General features: G+C 40.6%; 1 protein-coding gene across 1 annotated transcript in view; it reads right to left on the bottom strand.

Moving 5' to 3' along the window:
• Positions 1 to 20739, bottom strand: part of ank2b (ankyrin 2b, neuronal) — a 104941-nt gene that overhangs the window by 62910 nt on the left and 21292 nt on the right. The window contains 5 exon segments of the mRNA XM_056369936.1: positions 3060 to 3245; positions 4733 to 4831; positions 5052 to 5150; positions 8030 to 8128; positions 15256 to 15357. Of these exon segments, the coding sequence (XP_056225911.1) occupies positions 3060 to 3245; positions 4733 to 4831; positions 5052 to 5150; positions 8030 to 8128; positions 15256 to 15357 (585 nt within the window).

The raw sequence follows: 20739 nt of genomic DNA, 5'->3' as shown, positions 1-20739 counted from the left end.
CAATACCGGATTATTATCAGTTCAAACCCCTCCCATCCCTTCAAACAACAGTAAAAACAACCCTGCCCCCCTTCTGTGGTTGCATGCAGCCTTAGATATCATCACCATTCAACCTGCAGACAGTGGCACACTCCATGCAGTGGACAGTGCTACACTTAGACACCAGCGCGGCGCGGTAGGAGAGGGTGATGGGGGGGAAGTGTGTGAGTGGTAGCATTTAAAGAGAGAAAGGAAAAAGAGGGAGAGACCCAGTTAGTTGCAGGACCAGCAGTGATGTGGCAGGCACAGACACACTGAATGAGAGAGAGAGGAAGAAAGACACAGACTGATGGAAACACAAACACATGATACACAGGTACAAAAGTACATCACCACAAGTTAGTGCTCTTCAGTCTACACTAAATCATACATATGTTTCCTGGGACCCTATTTACACCTGCTGTGATTGGTATTAATATTTTATCTGAATAAGAAAAAACAAAACACGTTATCAGTGTTGTACAATGACAAATCTGTCATACCACCTCCATCTGACAGGACTGACCAGAGACAGTCTGTTGTTAAGAGAATTAAAATATTGAATTTCCATCCCCGCTTGCCTGATGCCTCTTCCACAATAATAGAATACAGTTTGTCCATTTTTTTTCGAAGCTAAGTGATCTCACCACCACAACCATCACTATTAATAACATTGTGAAGTTATCAAATCATTATTGTTTTATGAAGCTTTAATGTTCATCGCAGCTGAGCTGACAGTCAATGCTAAACAACTACTGATTCATTCTATGACACTGATGATGTTGATGCTTAAAGATTCTGCATCCAATAACTCCCAACTGTCACATGCTTTGTTGATCTGACCATCAACCCCATATTCTTCTCTAACAGGGTTATGGGTTTTGTGGTGCTATAACAAGGAACTGCTACTTCCTGTCTCTGCCCCTCACAAGAACACAAAGTTAACTCATCAGGAAAACAAACCCAGGTCATGACCCTGACCTGTCAAATGAGACTGCTTGTTTAAGTTCTAGGGAAGATAAAGGTCATGGTTTAAAGTCACTTTGCTGTTTCAAATAATTTTTTAAGAGACTGCATCAGCACTCATAGCATTTCTTCAGTGAGAAGAGCTGGTTTCAGTCTAGTGTCAGCTGGTTTTAGTCTAGTGTCAGCTGGTTTCAGTCTAGTATCAGCTGGTTTCAGTCTAGTGTCAGCTGGTTTCAGTCTAGTATCAGCTGGTTTCAGTCTAGTGTCAGCTGGTTTTAGTCTAGTGTCAGCTGGTTTCAGTCTAGTATCAGCTGGTTTTAGTCTAGTGTCAGCTGGTAAAGTTAGAATCACTGCATAAATGTCCCCTGATAGAAACTATTTGTGCCAATTCATTCTGCCAATGGTGTAACTTCATGACTCAGTCACATGGCATTCGGCTGACCAATGGTGTGACTTAATAAGTCAACTCTATCAGTCAGTCAGTCAGTCATAGACATTTGCATTTATAGGGCTGGCTCTGTTGTTACAGTCCAACCAATAAGTAAACCTGTACAAGCAAATGCTCATTAACAATAGAGGTATCACCTAATGATTTTTGCACTACTGTAAGTCGAGTGTGTCACAGCTGAGATGAAAGAATATGGAAGCTACTGATTCTGTCAGTGACAACAATAATTTAGCATATTCAGTTAAGCTGAGAGATTTATTCAAACATGTACTAAATACCTATGGGCTGTTGCTAGGATACAGAATGCAAACTGTGGACTCCTGAGTCAAAGTCACACGCTTTGTTGACCCAATTATTCACCCTGGCCTCCCCTCTAAGAGGTTTTGTAATGGCGTCCTTCTACTTATAGAGCTGCCCTGTTTGTGTTGTCTTTTAAAAGCAATTTAAATGTCATGTTAATGTCTCATTTGTAATGTATTACAATGCCTCTGTGAAGAACTTTGAATCGCCTTGTGTCTCAGTGGTGCTGTATAAATAAACTGTCCTTGCCTAGAAACAGGCATTATTTGCTACTGGGACACTAGAAGCCACTTTTCATGAAATCCTAAACTTCCTAAATCCTGATCATGTGAGTTTGCCATCCAGTATCACAGTACATCCCCCCCAAAACTCCTTATAGGACTGAATATGACTTACAATGTATTTAAAATGTTGAGACAATGTTGAGTAAAGCTGAGCTAATCTGGCTCCAACTATGTATACAGTAAAACGAAACAATGGTGGCCTATAAAAAATGTCAAGTTCTTCTAAATCCAGTCTACTTCTCAGGCCTGATATTTTTGTTCCATCCAGATACTAATGATGCTCTGGGACCAATAAGACCACCCAGTCAGATGTCTAGTACCGAAAGGGGTAACAACACTGGAACAGAAAGCAGATGACTTGTCTCTGTGGGTAGAAATTTCATACCACAAACTGTAACCTTAGCAATTCAGATTCAGTCACCACTGTATTTAGAACAATCATAACCATTGGTAGAAATGTTTTCCCACACATTACATTAGTGAATGGAAACATCAAGACCCTGGGAAGGCAGCAACGTCGTTGCTGTTGGCCGCCAGATCATAGAGTGGATATAAACCTCATCACAATGTCATCACCACCAAATCCACACTATCGTACTGTAACATCACCTTCAATGTAATTGTTGTTGCCAGCTTTCCACCTACTCGCCCTCTTTGCATAATGACAGCCTGTTATAATGGAGATCAGATTGTTGATCAATAGAATAACTTATTCAGATCACATTTCAATAGCAGATATAAACGAGGTGTCTCCTTTCAAAGACACTTATTGGACAAACTGTGTGAACCCCAGTGTTAGTGAAGCCAAAATCCATAGAAACCAGAAAGCGACTGGTTTTCAAGACTTTAACTTCTTCATTCTGCACCTCAAATATCAACGGATGCTATTTAGCCAAATGCACTAGAGCCGGACAAACTCCCACAAACTTCATTTAGCTGGAATAACCTCAGTATGGACACACTGACACAAACACATAGCATCACATTAGCTTAATTTCCACACATGCCAGCCCCCTCTGAGTCAAACAGTGCTATGGGCATACTTTAGACTGGACGTCAGCGTTGTGGTCGTTCTGGAGGAGCAGGGCGGCTGACTTGGTATCGTCCTTGCGGGCGGCAATGTGCAGGGCGGGCAAGCGGACCTTGCCTTTAGTATCGTTCTCCAGTAAGATAGAAACCACCTGGTTGTGGCCCTGCTGGAGGGCGATGGCCAAAGGAGTGAAGCCATCCTGGATGAGGCAAGACATGAAAGAGAAGTTCCAGGATTAGCAACATATCGTTTTCAAGAAATCCTTAATCCAGGATTATTCAGTAAAAAGCAGTAATTTCAAACATCTGACATGTTTGGATGAAATATATTACATGAGTACTGATACATTACATTTTCAAATAGAAACTGTTATTCAAATAATGGCCAAATGTCAAATAATTGCAAGAACAAATACATTCACTAATGACGGCTGGGTAAAAAACAATATATAGGGTTAGAATTGCCTGTCCTAAAACAGCTGATTTGGTAAATTCATCTTTTCTTTAGCCTTGCCCTGTGGCAGGGCTCGAAGGGCCTAACCACTTTGTGTCTAGACAAACACTGTCATGAAATTTGGTCCTAACGTTCATGTCCCCACAGAATGAATTACAATGACATGACTGCAAAATGATGACATCCCCGTCATATCTACCCTCATATCTACTTTGTATTTAGTGCTAATTTAATGTTCTGTAAATTAGATTTTAAACAATAACACAGCAGCAGGCAAATATTTTTCATGTAAAGATATAGTGAAGTAATGGCGTAATGGGTCTGGTAGCACACTAACTAGCACTAACATGCACATGAGTCCCTCCTGTTAAATAAACATTGGCTCAGTGCAGTACACAGCATTCAGGTGATAACCCTGCAGTGTTTCCTCCATGGAAGAAAACACTTTTTTCATCTGAAAAGGCCTCAGACAAAGAAAGAGATGAGACCAGAGCACAGGAGGACTGGACATGGGGACTACAAGCTGGTATCCCCCTCAGCTGGTAGTTTTTACCTACTCTGTCAGTGTCATTCATGCAGCTGGTCCCAGCGGATGAATCCAGGGTTGAATTTCTTTCCCTGTCCAACCATGGAGCCACTACTGGTCTGGTTTTACTGATAGGAGAACCCTACGAGCTGCTAAAGGGTCCAGCTTGACCAGAACAGTTTTTTCTTCTCCATGTGTCAGTAACTTGATGGGTCGTAATGTTACATGTCTTTTTTCATTAGTGACGGCTACAATAGACATGATAACGTTAGCTAACTTGCTGTTTATTATAACTAACTTGCTGTATACCACTATTATAAATGTAATCAACAATTGTTGCTATCGCTAGCAGGCTAAATGTCAGAATTGCTGTGGAGCATACCACAGAAAATGCTAGCGTGGGCTAATGGTTGTAGTTAGGTTGTTTTTGGTGGCTGTCATGTTCACAGTAACTTTATTGGGCGTCTTGTTATGTGTTTAGTGGACAGTTTCACTGAGCTTCATAACACCTTGCTGATGGAGAATGTGAAGAGAGGGAAGGGCGGTTGTGGCCAATGAAGCGTTAGTTTGGGTCTGAGATGTTGTTGGTCTAGTGGGGCATCCAGTGGCAGTGACGATCATTTACAGAGCTTTTGATCAATAATTTGACAGTGGCACAGTATACTGTATACGTGAGGACATGGTACAGTCCAATGAGGTCATCTCACCTCTGTAGCAGTGCTCTGGTTGCCTCCATTCTCCAGAAGGTATCGCACCACATCCAGGTGATTCTCCTGAGCGGCCATGTACAAAGGAGTGAATCCATTCTACAGCACACAGGCAAGTACATCAGGTTAATGGATAAACTACTGGTTATGAAAAAAATCTTAAACACCCACTCATCATCCACAGAACACAACCCCAAATAAAACCATGGCTCTCTCTCCATGGATATTATTGGTGAGTAATCCGAGAGGCGCTATTCTCAGTGACTTTGAAGAGGATGAGAGCATTAAACACCTCCAGCTGCAGACCTCAGGGGCTCACCTGAGACTGTGCGTTGATGTCAGCTCCTCGCTTGACCAGGATCTTCACCACTTCAGCCTGACCAGCGAGGGAGGATATGTGAAGTGCTGTGTTTCCTTTCTGGATCGATAGAAAACATGAAAGAACAATTAGAAATAGGGCTGATTTCTAAAATACAACGCTCCACACTTCTTATCAGCAGTTTTCATTATGACCTAACCTTATTAAAAGATCTGTATCCGTGAATTTTAAACAGTCCAGTTGCAATAATGAGTAATTGAGTATTGTAACCAATCTGTCACTAATCTTCCAATCTCAAATTAACTGTCAAATGGCTGCAAATGTATTGCGATACTGTGTAAGCTTGGGTGATATCCAAAATTTAATATGTTGATACAGTACACATATATACACATACATATACATATACATATATATATATATATATATATATATATATATATACACAGTATGTATATATATGTGTGATATTATTGCTTGTCACATGCCAAGGTAATATGTGCAGCAAGCTAAGCAGTGAAATGAAGGTCAGACTCAGCAGGCAGGGCAGACCGCAAAACTGCAAAACTGACATTCTTTTTGTATGAAAGATATTGCATATGGCAGGAAATATCATAATATTTGATATTATTAAATATCAGCCCAAGCCTAATACTGTGTTTAGTACAAAGAGAGAGCTGAACTTATACCTCTGGGTGACTACTAAGTGTTCCCTTAAGATGCCTGTGCCACAAAAACTCACTCTATATGATCCAATATCACAGATACAGTATGAATTCTGTATATATTTATATATGTTCTAGTACCAATGCTTCACTGTCGTGAGCACATATACATAGAATTACATATTTGACGTCTTGGAAACTCTGGGACACAGCTATAGAAATAAAGCTCAGCTGTTGGTGAACAATGTTTAGCTACACAAACTCTGTATGGAAAGACCTGCTAAAAAATCTACTGTACAGGACTGAAGAGGAAAGTATGTGACTGTGATTCTCAGTCATGTCAACAATAAAGGCTGAGGAGTGTTTATCTTTGGAGCTGGTTAAAATCTGTGTTCATGAGTCTACCATACACCGACCATGGAGTATGGAGTACTGTCATGGACACCACAGAGGAAGCTACTGGTCTCCAAAAAACATCACTAAATTCCCAAGTTCATCAAGGTCTCTTCCAGGTTAATGTCAGGTTGTCTGTCCACCTACTGAAGCTCACGAGTAGCTGCTAATGTGGCAGGACAATGACCCTAAACATCTAAGTAAATCCACCTCCTGGAGTGGTCTAGTCAGAGCCCAGACCTTAATCCAGTAGAGATGCTGTGCCGCTCACACCAGACATCCTGACGATCTGTCTGAGCTGAGGCAGCTCTTTAAGGAAGAACTTCCAAACCTCCTGAATATTGAGCAGCTCTGATCAACAGCTAGTGGAAGAGCTGGTTTCAGGTTATTGGAGCCAATGGAGGTTATTAAATCCATAATCCTGTGCTATTAGCTTAGAGGCACTGTGATTGTCTGCATTTGATCAGATCAGTTTTTATGACAAGTTAATGAAGAAAAACAGGAATCTCTAAAAGGTTCACTGACTTGCTCTTACCACTGTACATGTAGTTGCATTTTGGAGCGACATAAACAAGAGTCACTGGAGCCTTACTCAGTAAACAGTCTGGACCTTCTCTAATTGCAGGAGTTGGAATGATCTGCATTGCTCTATGTTTACTACTCCACTATCCATATCACTTTTCTTTAGTGCTCAACTTGCTCCTCAGCTCTATTCCTACACTGAGTTCATCTGTAGAAGCTTGTTTTTCTCAGTGAATGATGTCAGTCCTAAACCTGGAGCTGATCTTCTCAAAAACGATTGGTCATGCTATATTCCATAGCAGAATCATGGTCACATCAAAAATCACTGTGGATAAAAACAAGAGCTAAATTCTTACAATGGAAATATAACAGCCATACAGAATTCAGAGCACCTACACTGAGTGGTCTAGGAGACGAGACTAAGTAGGGAGTAAGTAAGGAGACTAAGTGCCTGTCAAGTGTCAGGTGTCAGTGGCAGGTGTTAGACTCGCTCAAGAAAGTTCAGTGGTCATGGAGCTGGTTGAACTGTCATGTATAGATCCTGACCTCGTTACCACAAAGTGTGAGGACAGAAGATCAGAAGCTGAGGGCTGGTTCAGATATCTTCAGTCCCTTTGAAACAGAGTTTCCGCTATATCACCACTAAGGAGAACCTTCTTATGACGGCTTTGTTTGAATAAAGGCGCAACATTCCTGCCTTGAACTGTATAAAAGGGGCTTTAGTTACAACTGCCATTAAATGTTTTTACATATTATAAGCTAATTCTTTTTTTCTGAAATTTCTATATCTGAAAGCATGTTTAAAGATGGAAAGAAAAACATTTTCATTTTCCTGCCAAGTGCACCTCTGACCAATAGGAAAGAAACAGGAAATGGCTGTGACCGTGCTGACGTAAGGGAATGGAGAGCTGGAGAGTCAAGAGCTAAGCTATCATTATTAGCTGTGTTGCATCATCCACTTTTATATCACTCACTGCTGGAATATAAACAAAACAAACACAGTTTGCGAACATTTATGAGACACATAAACTTGATTAAACTGTGTTAACCTATTGTCTGATTAGCAACCAGAAAAGCTAGCTAGCTTGCCAAATGCAGTTAGCAAGGCAGTTAGCTTTATGAGCTATTGGCTGTGTCCTTGCTAACTCTTTTTCTGTTCAATAGTGATTAGGGTTAGAAAGGTAGGACGTAGAGGTGTAGAGTCACACAGCTATAATTAATCAAAGTAGTGTACATGCCATGGACACTTAGATAAAATGACAGAGAATAACTATGGTGGACACAGTGTGTTACTGCCTAGCTAGCTTTTAGAACCACCTATTTTGCCAGGATGTGTGGATGAACCTCACTTTGTTCCCTCCTTAAGTGACTCTTCCTTGATAAGATACTGTGTCTTACCTTTGTGGCTGAATCCACCGCCGCTCCTCTGTCCAGCAGTTCCTGGACCAGATCCACGTGGCCCTCCTTGGCTGCCAGGTGCAATGCATTAAGACCATTCTGGAGAGAGATGAGGGAAGAAAGGTTAGGGACCAAATGACAAAGCATTAAGACAGATCCAAGAGGACAGTGAAGGATTTACCTCCTCCTCCAGGTCCATAACTTTCTGAGCCTGCCTTTCTGTCCTTCACTCTTACATGTGGGGGGACAGACTGAAATATCAAAGCTGGCTGTTAAACTTGGCTTCGATGTTGTGCCATGTTATGCTGTTGTGGAGGAGAGCCAGTCCTGGGTATGAAGATAAAAATAGTTGTGTGTGTTGTGTGTTTGTGGGTGTGTGTGCAAGTCAAATGAACATCCTCTTTTTTCCCACTCTGAGGTGCTGTGAACTCAAATATGGCTGTCTTGATATTGATCTGTGACGGCTATAACAATAAATATATATGAAGATTCATTCTAAAATACCACAAGAACCAGAAATATTTTGAACAGAGTTGTGGGACTAATTCATGCAAATGGCCAACCTCTCAGCAGGATACAGGCTTCTTAGAGGTACAGAGTGATATTTGAAGTTTCAAGTTGTAAATCAGTCAAGTGTCATGTGCTGATTGGGTGGCAGGGAGTAGATGGGCGGAGCTTGCTCTGAGAGACAAGACGCTGGAAAACTCAGAAACAGTAACCGGCAAAGGGAAGTGTGTTTTTGTAAAATCAAAAGACTGAAAAAGGTTTCCAAGGTATTTCTGGGGGACTCAGAGTGAATATGGAGGGACATTTCACCTTTAGTTTGCTTTCATAAATGAAGTAAAAATAACCAATATTTTATTTATATATGTTCTTTTGCCACTAGGGGTTGCAAAAAAGTTGAAAACACAATATTTGACATATTATCACCTTATGAGGTTCTTAGTGTGATTAAATCTCTATTGCTTTGTTAAGAATTCAAAGTAAACACATAAAATATTCACACATTTCAAATATAAAGTACTGAGAAAAGAGAAATGAAACAGGCTATTAAAGTTCAGCTTTACACTTCATGTTCATCCATCGAGAGACACACCATTGAGCGCAGATTCACTTCCGGCGACAAAATACTAAAGATGCACAATGCTGGATTCACAATGAATCTGTCTCTAGTATGTTATTAATACATTAAAGCCACAACCTTGATATGTCTGATGGGGTCCAATAATTCCAAATCCTGGAGAACCAAGATTTTACCACCTTCCTCCAAACTTCCTTGTGAAGGGATATTCCAAGATCTTTTTCCCAAGTCAGCTTAACACCCTCATAGTTTGGGGATTGATGTTTCTAAGCAAATTATAAAACCTATATGTCTCCCCACTAAGTTTCCAACTTGATCACCATGACGCCTGAATGCTACAGGGTAAGATTTTTCTTTCTATCTACAGTCATAATACAACTCTTCAGATTAATTAACTTCCAAAAAGCCTTCCTGGGTTAATTATATTTCGACATAAACTGTTGTGCAGCAAATGATTCCTGTCTAAGAGATCTTCAACAGCATTATTCCTGCTCTCTGTGCAGCTTTCATAACAGAATAAAAGTGGAGAAATAGATCTGACAGCCAAACAAAGCGTTGCTCCATTCACAGCCTCCCCTCTTCCTTCATGCCTTTGAGGAGTTGAGTGTAAGGGTGAATGTAGGGTTAGTTGTTCCCCCCTTTCCTCCTTCAAGTGACCCACCACTGATTCAATAACCTTTCAGCTGTCCGAAAATCAGGCTGCAGTTTAAAAAGAGCCGCTGAGTCGATAAGTAATTTCCTCTGTGACTGCCAGACTAACCCTCATCACACAGCCCCCTGAGGCTGTGATCCCACTGGACTCCGAGGGTCCCTACAGAGGCACCCTGTGGGATCCCAAAGAGACTGAATGCTTGTCCTAGAATCATCTGACTGTGCTAGAGTTTTCATTGCCCTGAGGTGTTCCATAGATGGCAGGAGGCATCTGTCCCACAGCAGAGCGGAGTATGTATTCCTGCTGTTTTTCGGATCAGTTGACATGTTCATGCACCTGCCTGCTTTCAGCTGATCTTGTGTCAGCCATTACTCAGCCACTGTGTTGGTACAACGGCTGGATTTAAAGTAGTAGTTCAAAGAACAGAAAAGTGAGCACTTTATTGTGTTTACTGAAGGTGCCCTGTGGTTTCGGTTTTTATTTTCACTGGAAAAGTAGAAAACCAAGGCTTAACAGCTTGTCTATTTCAAATGGACAAGTCATCTTCCCCACTGTATTCTGAGGCCATAGCATTTCACCAATGAATTATACTTGCACTTCATGATTTACTGTATGTTCAATGCCGATGTTCAGTAAATCCTTTATGCCCTGGGGTGGAATGTAAGGCTGTGAAAACCTGCATGACGGAAGGGCCTCATGTACACATATATAATGGCATGTTAAATAAAAATAATAAAATAGTAAAAATAATTCACGCTTTAAATGGTTACTAAATCTAATAGCGAAATCTTTTTATATAGAATTACAATTAGTTTATTTTATTTTATCTTTGTTTGTTTGTTGTGTATATATTTGTGTCATTTTTATATTTTCATGAGATTATTCTATATTTCATATTTAGTGCTAGGCAACACAGTATCCATGGTAACGATGTAGCTATATAAAGTGCATTACCGGGGGAACAAGTCAGACTGGGCTTGCGTCCCCCAGGTGAGTGTGTGACTGTTAAATGAAGATCTATAGATATGAATATATGAATGTTCATCCAGTCTGAGGGAGAACGTCATTATATTGACTTACACAACGATTATCCATGTTTATTCATTTATCTTTATCAGTTGTGTCTTTATATTATTCATAATGGAAATGTTGGATCCTGATTAGAGTTAGACTGTTGGCCATATCATTTATTTATTTGCAGTTCAATCGTTAGTGTTTGAAGTTCGCTTTGATTATGATTTTTCTGTCTGACTGAGTAGTTTGTTATCCCCCATATCCTGAAGTGCTTGTTAGCATAAAAATAGGTCAGTGAAACGAGGAGCTGTCTGAGTCTCTTCGTTAGAGTCAATCAGTCAACTGCCAGCTGTTACTTCAACATTGTCTTCTACACAACACGGAGACTTATCATTTTGGATGTTGTAAAAGAGATTTAACTACAGTAGCCCTGAGAGCTCAACACACTGCAACTTCAGAAAATACATGCGCATAGACAAAACGCAACTTCAGAAAACATCTTCATCAATTTGACAACACATGAGTCGCAAATACTCACAACACAACAAAAGTGTTCCAGGGGACACTAAAATTGATGAAGATGTTTTCTGAATGTGTTTGTGTCTTTTTGCATGTGTTTTGTTAAGGGCCTTAAGAGCCACCATAGTTAATGGGGTATAGTAAACTGCATATATAGATATTCAGAAGCAGACTGAACCCCATCACAGTAGCATGTCTGACCCTCACTCTAAACCCTTGCAGTAACCACAACCATTTCCTAATCTTAACCATAGTTTATTAGCTTTAATCAGAATCTTAGAGCAGCCTTACCTCTGCTGTAGTTGACAGCTGTTGTAGAAAGAAATAATGTTATGGTAAAAAGCCCTGTCCTTGAACACTGTCTAGTACCAACGTTTTTGTTGAGTGATGGTGCTGGTTTTTGAAATAAGCTTCACTTTGCTCAGTATGTATTTTCTTGAGAAAGACACTAAAAAGACTGTGTAATACAGTTATCTCCTTCAGTCAGACATCAACATGGAGCACCTTGCACCTGACTGGATAAATGGTTGCTCATTGCTTTTGACTTTTAAGATAGAAAATCCTGGAAACTACTCTTCCAGGTTTCTCCTGAACTATCCACCAAAATCACCAATTGATATATTTAAAGCCAATAAATATATCTGTGTATTGTATAACACCTTAGTTACAGAGTAGTTGAGTATCATGTCATCATCCAAACACTGGTCACAGTTCGCTGACTGATCCGACATACATCTGTTTGAGTGTAGATAATTCTCTGTGGATGTTTCATAGACTTTAATCTCATTAAGCTGTGCTCTGGCTTTTTGTGATGCGCTAACAGATTTTTTAATGTTCTTCTTTAGTGATGGAACTCGATAACCTGGTTCTGGTTCCACACATCAGACAAGTGCATCTTATTCAGTGATTCAAACCCCCTGCACATTCAACCAATCAGAGCTTTGTAGCAGGAATTGAAAATTGGGCCATTATCTTTCTAGCTACCTAGCTATCATCTGTGACGATAATACTTTATTGAAAAGCATGTGCAGAAAATGTAGGTTGCCTATGGAGCAAGAGGGGAAAACATATATTCCCTGGTGTCTGTTACACAGTTCTTCATCTCACAACAAGCTTCAAACAGTCTGTTTGAAGTTGCACCTGTCACTGTTCTCCCATAAAACAGCAGACAGCTATTTTTCAGCTGTGACTATCAGACAGCCCAGATGAACGAGGTCCCGTCTTTCGTCCCAGAGGACAACAACAGAGAAGAAGTGTAATGAAGAATATTCTCTCCATGTGGTCAGGGAGGAGTTCTTTTTCTTTCTTTTTTTTGGAGAGGAAGTATTACTAGAAGTATCATAAATATACTGCATGTTGATTCCTCACAATGTCAAACTAACGTAGGCAGAAACCTGTGTTTTGATACTGTTTAATATGGAGCGTAAGCAGACATCACTTTAAAACACACAACCTTTCAAAACCCTCAGGGCCCTATTTATCTTTGTACACCCCCTCCACTGTGCCCTCCATTCACCTTCAGGAAGCCACCAACCCCTTCATCATGCACCGCCCGTCCACCAAAGTTAAAAGGGAAGGAGTCCTTCCAAAGAATAACTGTTCATAGGTAGTTGGAAACAGGAAAGTCCCCTCGGTACCAAAAAGGATTTACTGCAACCAGTCAGACCAGTGCTAGTACTCCATCACTGTAATGGAGTCATTTAGATCCCATTGGTGTCGACTTTTGACTGATTTCATGGTCTTTTGAATCTCAAGGTGCTCTCATGGCCAAGCATCAGTTACCATTTAACCACTTGTCTGACATCACTCTCTAAAGAGGTGCCATGTTTCATGTTGATGGTGGGCCGATGCAACCTTTAAAGTGCCCTCAACAACTGTGATTATCATCATTGATCACTGATTTCTGGTCTGAAATCCTGTACATACACACCTGATTAATGAACATTTCACTTCCATTCACTGACACAGATGATTTTTTTTTGAAGAATTTCCACACTCAAAAATTATTCCTTTGGACCGCTGATGGCAGTTGACAAACATGAATCTTAGCACCAAAGTTGAAGATTGGATAGACACTGAAATGTGTCTCCAGTGGACAGACATTAACCATGCATCTCAATTTATTTGCTAACTAAATGATTGATGAAACAAAGCATCTGGCCATCAAAGGCCATTATCACTCACACACAGACACTATCTCCCGTCTGTAATAATAAGAAATAACTGACATTATATAGCCGTTCAGAAACGTCACTTGTTTTCAGGATGGTCCATGGAAACATGGATGTGGCAAAAACAAAAAACAAAACGAATAAAAGGAGTTCCTTCGTCCTCAGTGGATGCAGTTCAGTCAGTTTATTCGGGTGTGATGTGGTTTCAAAATCTTGAAGATTCAAATGTCAAGAAATATAGATATTGAAACTACTTATGACAATCAATCCAATTGTTTGTGATTGTTATTTATACTACCTTTTCACTTTTACCCAGCTGAGTACACCTCGTTTGCGTTTTGTTTCCCAGCTTTTCAAAACTTTGCTGAATATGTACTTGTCTGTGACACAAAGCTGGAGAGAAACATGTGCAAACAAAGGAGCCCAAAATATCATCAGGGGCACAAGTGATCGCATATCCCACATCAGTTGATAAAAAAAAAGAGTGCCATCGGCAAATGTTAGATTTCCACTCCATGTGACTTTTGTTTATCGGGCTGCTCATTGCCAGCACAGAACTGTTTACATCCTATCAGCTTTCACTGCCCCTCTTCGTCCATGTCTGGAATGCTAATGGGCTTAGAGGAGACAAGATAATGACTAAACCTAAATAAAGAAACTCTCTCTGGTCAAACATTCCCTTACAGGAATGTGGAGCCCTTTTCATATGATAATGATAATAATAATAATAATAATACAAAATGTGTGTGTGCAGATTAGAGGTGGACAACATGAACTAATAATGCTGATGTTGTCCTTATGAGACATTAGAATGACTATCACTCAACACAGTGTATGCTAAAGAGTTAGTAAGAACATTGGACTTAAACGGTACTGTAAGTTGAAGCCGCATAATTTTATTTACAACAAAAATGGATGTAATGACCATATGTAATGTGACATGCGCTACACAAAGTGACAACCCCACAGTTCATTGTTGGTTTTACAGCAACCTCTGCTCTCATAAACAACCTGTCCTCTACCTGCTGAGCAGCAAACAGCACACAGACACAGTCGCAGAGCAGCCGCAGAACATAGCGCAACATTTAACAGCTAAAGAAGTTGAAGTTATCATCACCCTGGTTGATTTAGCCCTGACCTCTTCTACAAAAGCCTTTCTTCTGACAGAGTTAGTGGCAGTTTGTATAAACACGAGGCTGTAAAGGTGGACTGGTGAGTCGATCGGTTTTCATGTTCAACATGATGACATTTAACGTCCCTGACAACCTCTGTAGTCTCATTTAGACACTTGTTAGCAACCGTCCTTTTTAACAGACAGTAAAAGCTTCAAGAAATCAGCATTGGAGTATTTACTGATGTATTTTATGCCATGAATAAAACCTGAAAATATCTTGTGCTTGTTTTAACCACAGACCTTATTTCAGTCTGACCGAATTTGACCAAAACCACATTAAAAAAATCAATCTGCACTTCTGGGTTTTAGGACTCATTCGTACTGCACTCTATGAAGTAAATTTTGTCGAATTCAATTATTGAAGTCGACCTAATAAAAGTAGTTTGTATGATTTTATATTTTGGTGTACTGAGGGTTGTAGAGAAGTCCCATTTTCTTTGTGTTGCTACATTTTTGTTGTTGTTGTTGTTGTTGTTGTTGTGTTTTAGTTTGTGCTCTACAAGGTTTCCACTTCCACCAAAATACACAGTATATGATTTTTTGTCTATGTTGTGTGAGTGTGAGTGTATATGGGTGTTGTGAAAGATGCATGTAATGTTGTGATCTGTCTCCTACCTGATTGCAGGTGCTTATGTCCACACCCCCTTTCAGATATTCCAAAACCTTGTCAATGTTTCCCGCCCTCGCCGCTCGCAGGAAACTGGTGTTACTGTCCGACTAGAGGAGACAGAGAGGAAACACATTTTCAAAATGAATCAACATCACATCCAAACTACATTCACATTTTGTCACTGGCTGTCAAACAGAATGGTAATCACATTATTTAGCAACTTTGCCTGAATGAGCCATGTTTTGAAAATGAAAGTTCATAGTTAAAAATATCTGTTCTATTAAAATCTGTTCATGAAGGCGAAGCACACAACATCAAATAATTACTTATTTTCCATAGAGAATTTTACTGTTTCTCTTGGTTTCACTTGTAGTAAATATGACTTGCGGTACGGTGTCCCACAAGGATCCATTCTGGGACCTCTTTGTTTTAATCAAGATATGCTTCTGCTCTTTTCTATCATCAGCAAACACAAGCAACGGACATATGCAGACAATACATAACTTCTCCTGATAGCATGACACCTTAAGATTCACTGTTCAAACTGAAATATCAAAGATCTCTCGATGTCACAAGATGTCACACAAACGTCAGTAAATCAGAGCAGAGAGAGAAATATCATCTAAAAAATCAACCAGAATTATCTTTAAGGCTTTGCTCCTGGGCTAAAAATATTTTGATTGTCTCACCCCAGCTTCAACATGTGCCAGTTTATCAAGCTGACAGATTTCTCAGGTCACATCTCAATGAAAATCTGGTGACAGACCATTCAGTGCTTATGCTTCTAATTTGAGGTGTGCACCTACAGTATTTTCTTTTAAGGATGTTTTTAGTTTAGCTTTGTGAGTTAAGTCATTATTTTAACTTATTTTCTGCTATTTTGTCACTCTTTATCAAACGGTGAAAAAACGCTTCACTAGATCTTCAGTCTAGTGCAGTATGCACGTTTATGCAACCAACATGTTTTAATTCTGTATAATTGAAAAATGGTCTTCTTAAAGGTCTATGTTGACATTGAGACGAAAGTCACAATAAAGCATTATATGCATATACTGTAGCTTTTCCTAAGTGCAAAACAATGTCTATGTCCCTGGTTGGGGAAGTACATGTCCCCTGTCTGTTTTTGGATGCTGAGTGAGCTGCAGTTGGAAACAGACCAGGACTGTAAGGAAGCAAAATGATTCAGCATTTTCCTCTTGGTGCCTTCACTAAAGCTAAATCCTGGCTCACACACAGCTTGTTCAAAGCTCCCAGCGCTCTGCTGCTCCTGTGGAAAAACACTGTGTGATGCTTATTTTTACTGCATTCAAACTGCGTTACTCCTTCCACAGGGAGGTCAGAGGTCACGTACAGACACACTGCAGCACCACGCTGGAACTGGTGGGGACTCACTATCATGCTCATGGACACCTCTAGCTGAGGAATGGTTTCTTATTGTCTGTCAAGGTCATTTTCATCAGCAAGCTGTGAGGTTCAGAATGAAAACTGTCAGCCGTAAAACTTCAGTCCTCTGACCAAAGTTTATATCAGGTTTATTTTCTCCAAAATGTAAGGGAAACAAACACATGCGCTGATGAATCAGAACTGCCGATGTGAAGGTGAAAGAGAATGAATGAGAGGGAGTGCAGTCAAATATTGATTAGGACAGGACAAGAAAAGAAGTGAGGTCAAGGAAGTGAGGTAGATGAAGAAAGCTTTTCAGTATTGACAGAAATTACATCTGAAGTTTTGGTCTCTTTCCTTCGTCACGACCTGTCACCTGCAGTGTCAACCTGCCCTCCCTGTCTCAGAGATCAGAGAGGATGATACAGCACTGATGATGTATGAAATGAGCAGTGACACTGCAGCGCTGATGTCTACCTCAGACACACACACACACATTGCTCTGGTCTGATGTTTGTGGCTGACCTGCAGTCAGCTGCTGTCTGGCTGCTGCAGAGAGCTGCACTGCATCACTCATACTTTCAGCTACTGGAGCTTTTTGCAGCACAGACACAGCCACCTCGAAGGACAACGCTGGGTCTGACTGTTTTACAAAGTCCATAAGTTTGTAGGTTTACATTAAAGGAAGCCAGTGATTCACAGCAGCACACTATGAGACATGTTTCAGATAGGACATGCAGTTCTATATGTGATCATTTCCTCTAACTAACTCCTTAGTGTTGCATTCAAAACTGTTCTGAGATTCAAGAGTGAGTTGTCAAAAAAAATTACACTCATCTGGTGGGGGCACTTACTAACCACAGTTTAACATAAACCATGTATTTGTCCCTATTCAGCCCTTTTCTTCAGAGGACAAATTCAAACAGACAAAACACAAACATGTTCAAGTAGCACAGATGACAACAGAGGTGTTTCCAGGGGACGTTTACATGTGTTTTTCAAAGTTGCAGTGAATTGAAATCTCAGAGCCACTGTACTTTTCTCTGTGCATGCAGAGAAATAAATCTGAAATCAATCTTTTGATTTGACTTCTGAGTAAAACAATCTTTCCAAAATATCAGAGTGCTTGCTGCTTTAATGAAGTGATCACATTAAAGTGTCTGATCCCTTGAACTATGACAACACAAGTCACAACTCCAAAAGTCAAGGAACACCAGCAGCGTCTTGGCACACAACATCACAAGTTGATGCGGGTCAAGTGTCAGGATACACCACTGTTGTATGTCCTGGTGCTGACAATCAGCTCCTCAGTGTCAGACAGCTGCTCACTTGAAGGACTTTTCATTTGGAATTTTGTTATCTTATAAGAACTTGGAATTAGACTCCTTTTCACATGCAGTTTCCATTAATATTTACTGAACTGGTGTTTTATACTGTTGGCATATTGTTATATTGTCACAGTGCACAGGGCTGTACATGTAATATGAAAGGGAGCTTCCTTTGGCTGAGTTGTATAGCCTGATGACAGTGGGAACAAAGGATCTCCTGAACCTCTCTGTTCTGCAGCGCAGTGAGATGAGACGTTTGCTGCAGCTGTAGCTGCTTCTCTGTCCTGCCAGAATGTTGTGGACAGGATGGTTGGTATTGTCCAAGATGGCCTCCATCTTACGTTGCATGCGTCTGTCCACAACAGTCCTGAGTGAGTCCAGACTCCTGCTAAGCACAGACTCAGCCTTTTTTACCAGCTTGTCCAGTCTCTTTGTGTTCATGTTGGACATGCTGCTGCCCCAGCAGACTGCAGCATTAAAGAGTAAACTGGCCACCACTGACTGATAAAACGTGTGCAGCATTTCACTGCAGAAATCAAAGGACCTGAGCCTCCTGAGGGAAAAGAGCCGGCTCTGCCCTTTCAGGTAGATGGCATCTGTGTTCAGGGACAAGTCCAGTTTACTGTCCAGGTGCACACCTAGTTATTTATAAGTGTGCACCACCTCAGTGTCCTTCCCTCAAATGCTGACTGGCTGAAGGGTGGGCCCAGACCTCCGAAAGTCCATGACCATCTCCTTGGTCTTGGAGGTGTTCAGAAGGAGGATCCCTGTACTCCTCTTCCTGCCCGTTCCTGATACGCGCCACAATAGCTGTGTCATCCAAGTATTTGTGGATGTGGCAGGACTCAGAGTTGTATTTAAAGTCGGCCGTATACAGGTGAACAGGAACAGAGCCAGAACAATCCCCTGTGGAGCCCCAGTGCTGCTCATCACTGTCCCTGAGACACAGTCACCCAGCCTGACGTACTGTGGTCGTCTTGTCAGGTAATCCACAATCCAGGACGTGAAGCAGGGATCCACCCCCATCCCTTCCATCTTGTCTTTAAGAATCTAATAAAATATCTAAAGATAACATCTGATGATATGGGAGTCTGTGGTCTAATTTGTGTCAGTTTAGGTCCTTGATGTGAAAAAGTTTGAGAACCACTGATCTATATCATGTTTCAATTGCATATATTTTTTAATTTCCCAATACTGTTGTGTGTGTATATATACACTGTATAAAATACTGCATATATACTATCTATAACACTATATATCCAAATAAATGCATATGTATATTGTATTCACACCTATACCTTTATATAAATATACTCATGGACCTACACATCATGGCATCTCTAACTTGTCTTTTTAATTGATGTCACTCAGATTGAACCTAACTGTCTGCCTCCCTCTCAGCCTGCCTCTGTTCCTCTTTAACATGTGACTTTCCCCTCACAATCAAACAAAAAATACTACACTGTCCAGTGTTGGAGAGACTTGTTCATTGAGCCTCGTCCATGTTCTTACAGAGTTAGCATTGTTTGCTAGCAGCACTGCACAAAGCAGCCATTACCACAATCAAGCCTGTCTGATAATACCCTCACATTCCCTTCAGAGCTGCCGAGTCACATTATGCAAGACCCTGCCCTAATCATCTCTCAGCGACTGGCAGGTTGCTATAGTGACACTTGGACCAACAGGACTCTGAGACAAGTGGGGCTTTTCAATGGGAAACACTTCACAGTGAAGAGAAAGGGAGAATTGTGGCCGCCAGCTTCCTACAGAAATTGTTTCATAACTCTGGGGTATAAGGAGCTTAGTCAGTTTGTCACTCTCTTTGATGGGGAAATGTTTTGAATGTTCTCTGAGAGGCTTACAGTTACATGAAGGGCGTGTTTGGGTGAGTTGGCAAGAAATAGAAACAGAAATCAAAAATAAAAGAAACTTTAGTCAAGTATGAAGTTAGTTGCTTTTCTACTTGGTTCACCACTGTTGAAAAAAGAATATTTCATGATAAATTAAATTTTAAAAACTAACAGCGACGTCATATGCTTCTTTCATATATAATTGTATGATATGTGCCCCTTCTATAACAATCTGTTCCTGCAAGACTTAATCAAACCTGCCAAGCGTGACAAAGCACAGTCCTGACAACACATTACATCAAACATTCATTTACCAAGTCGCTGTCTTCCTCTGTGGAGCGCAGAGATGCATCAATAATGCAAAACCGTCCTCTAATCCGTCCCTAACATACACTCTGTGAGACACCGGAGCCCAGACTGGAAGCATCCTCACCCCGCAGAGACAAGCGCTGCCCTCTCTGGAGGTAACCATGACAACCTGGCTGTCTGTGTGTCAGCAGAGCTAGCGGAGTGAGCACAGAAAGCAGGGCAAGAGTGTATCACTCACATTTTGAAATATACTGGTGCTAACAGCATTAAAACAGATCCAACTACTGCTCATATCTTCATTAGGAATAGTTTGAGTCATATAACCATGATACTCCTAGCAAACATGCTAAAACAAGACAAAAGACTTCATTCAAAGTCCACTTACTAACTTTTTCCAGAGCTTCCAAGAGCATCCCTAAATAAGCAACCATGGTAACAGTTGTTTGACAAAAATATTTTAACTAAAGTTCAATGAAGGTCATGTGATGCAGTAGAAAGCTGCAGAAAAAGCTAGTGAGTTGACTTTGAATCAAGATTGTTTTGTCAAATGACTGCCTCTGAGGTTAAGAATGAACACTCATGCCTCCATCCTGTAGTTGCTTCCCATGACATTTATGAT

The sequence above is a fragment of the Seriola aureovittata genome, chromosome 23 (assembly GCF_021018895.1).
Source record: "Seriola aureovittata isolate HTS-2021-v1 ecotype China chromosome 23, ASM2101889v1, whole genome shotgun sequence".
NCBI lineage: Eukaryota > Metazoa > Chordata > Actinopteri > Carangiformes > Carangidae > Seriola > Seriola aureovittata.
The sequence above is the reverse complement of the archived record's forward strand: the minus strand, read 5'-3'. Positions and strand labels throughout refer to the sequence as shown.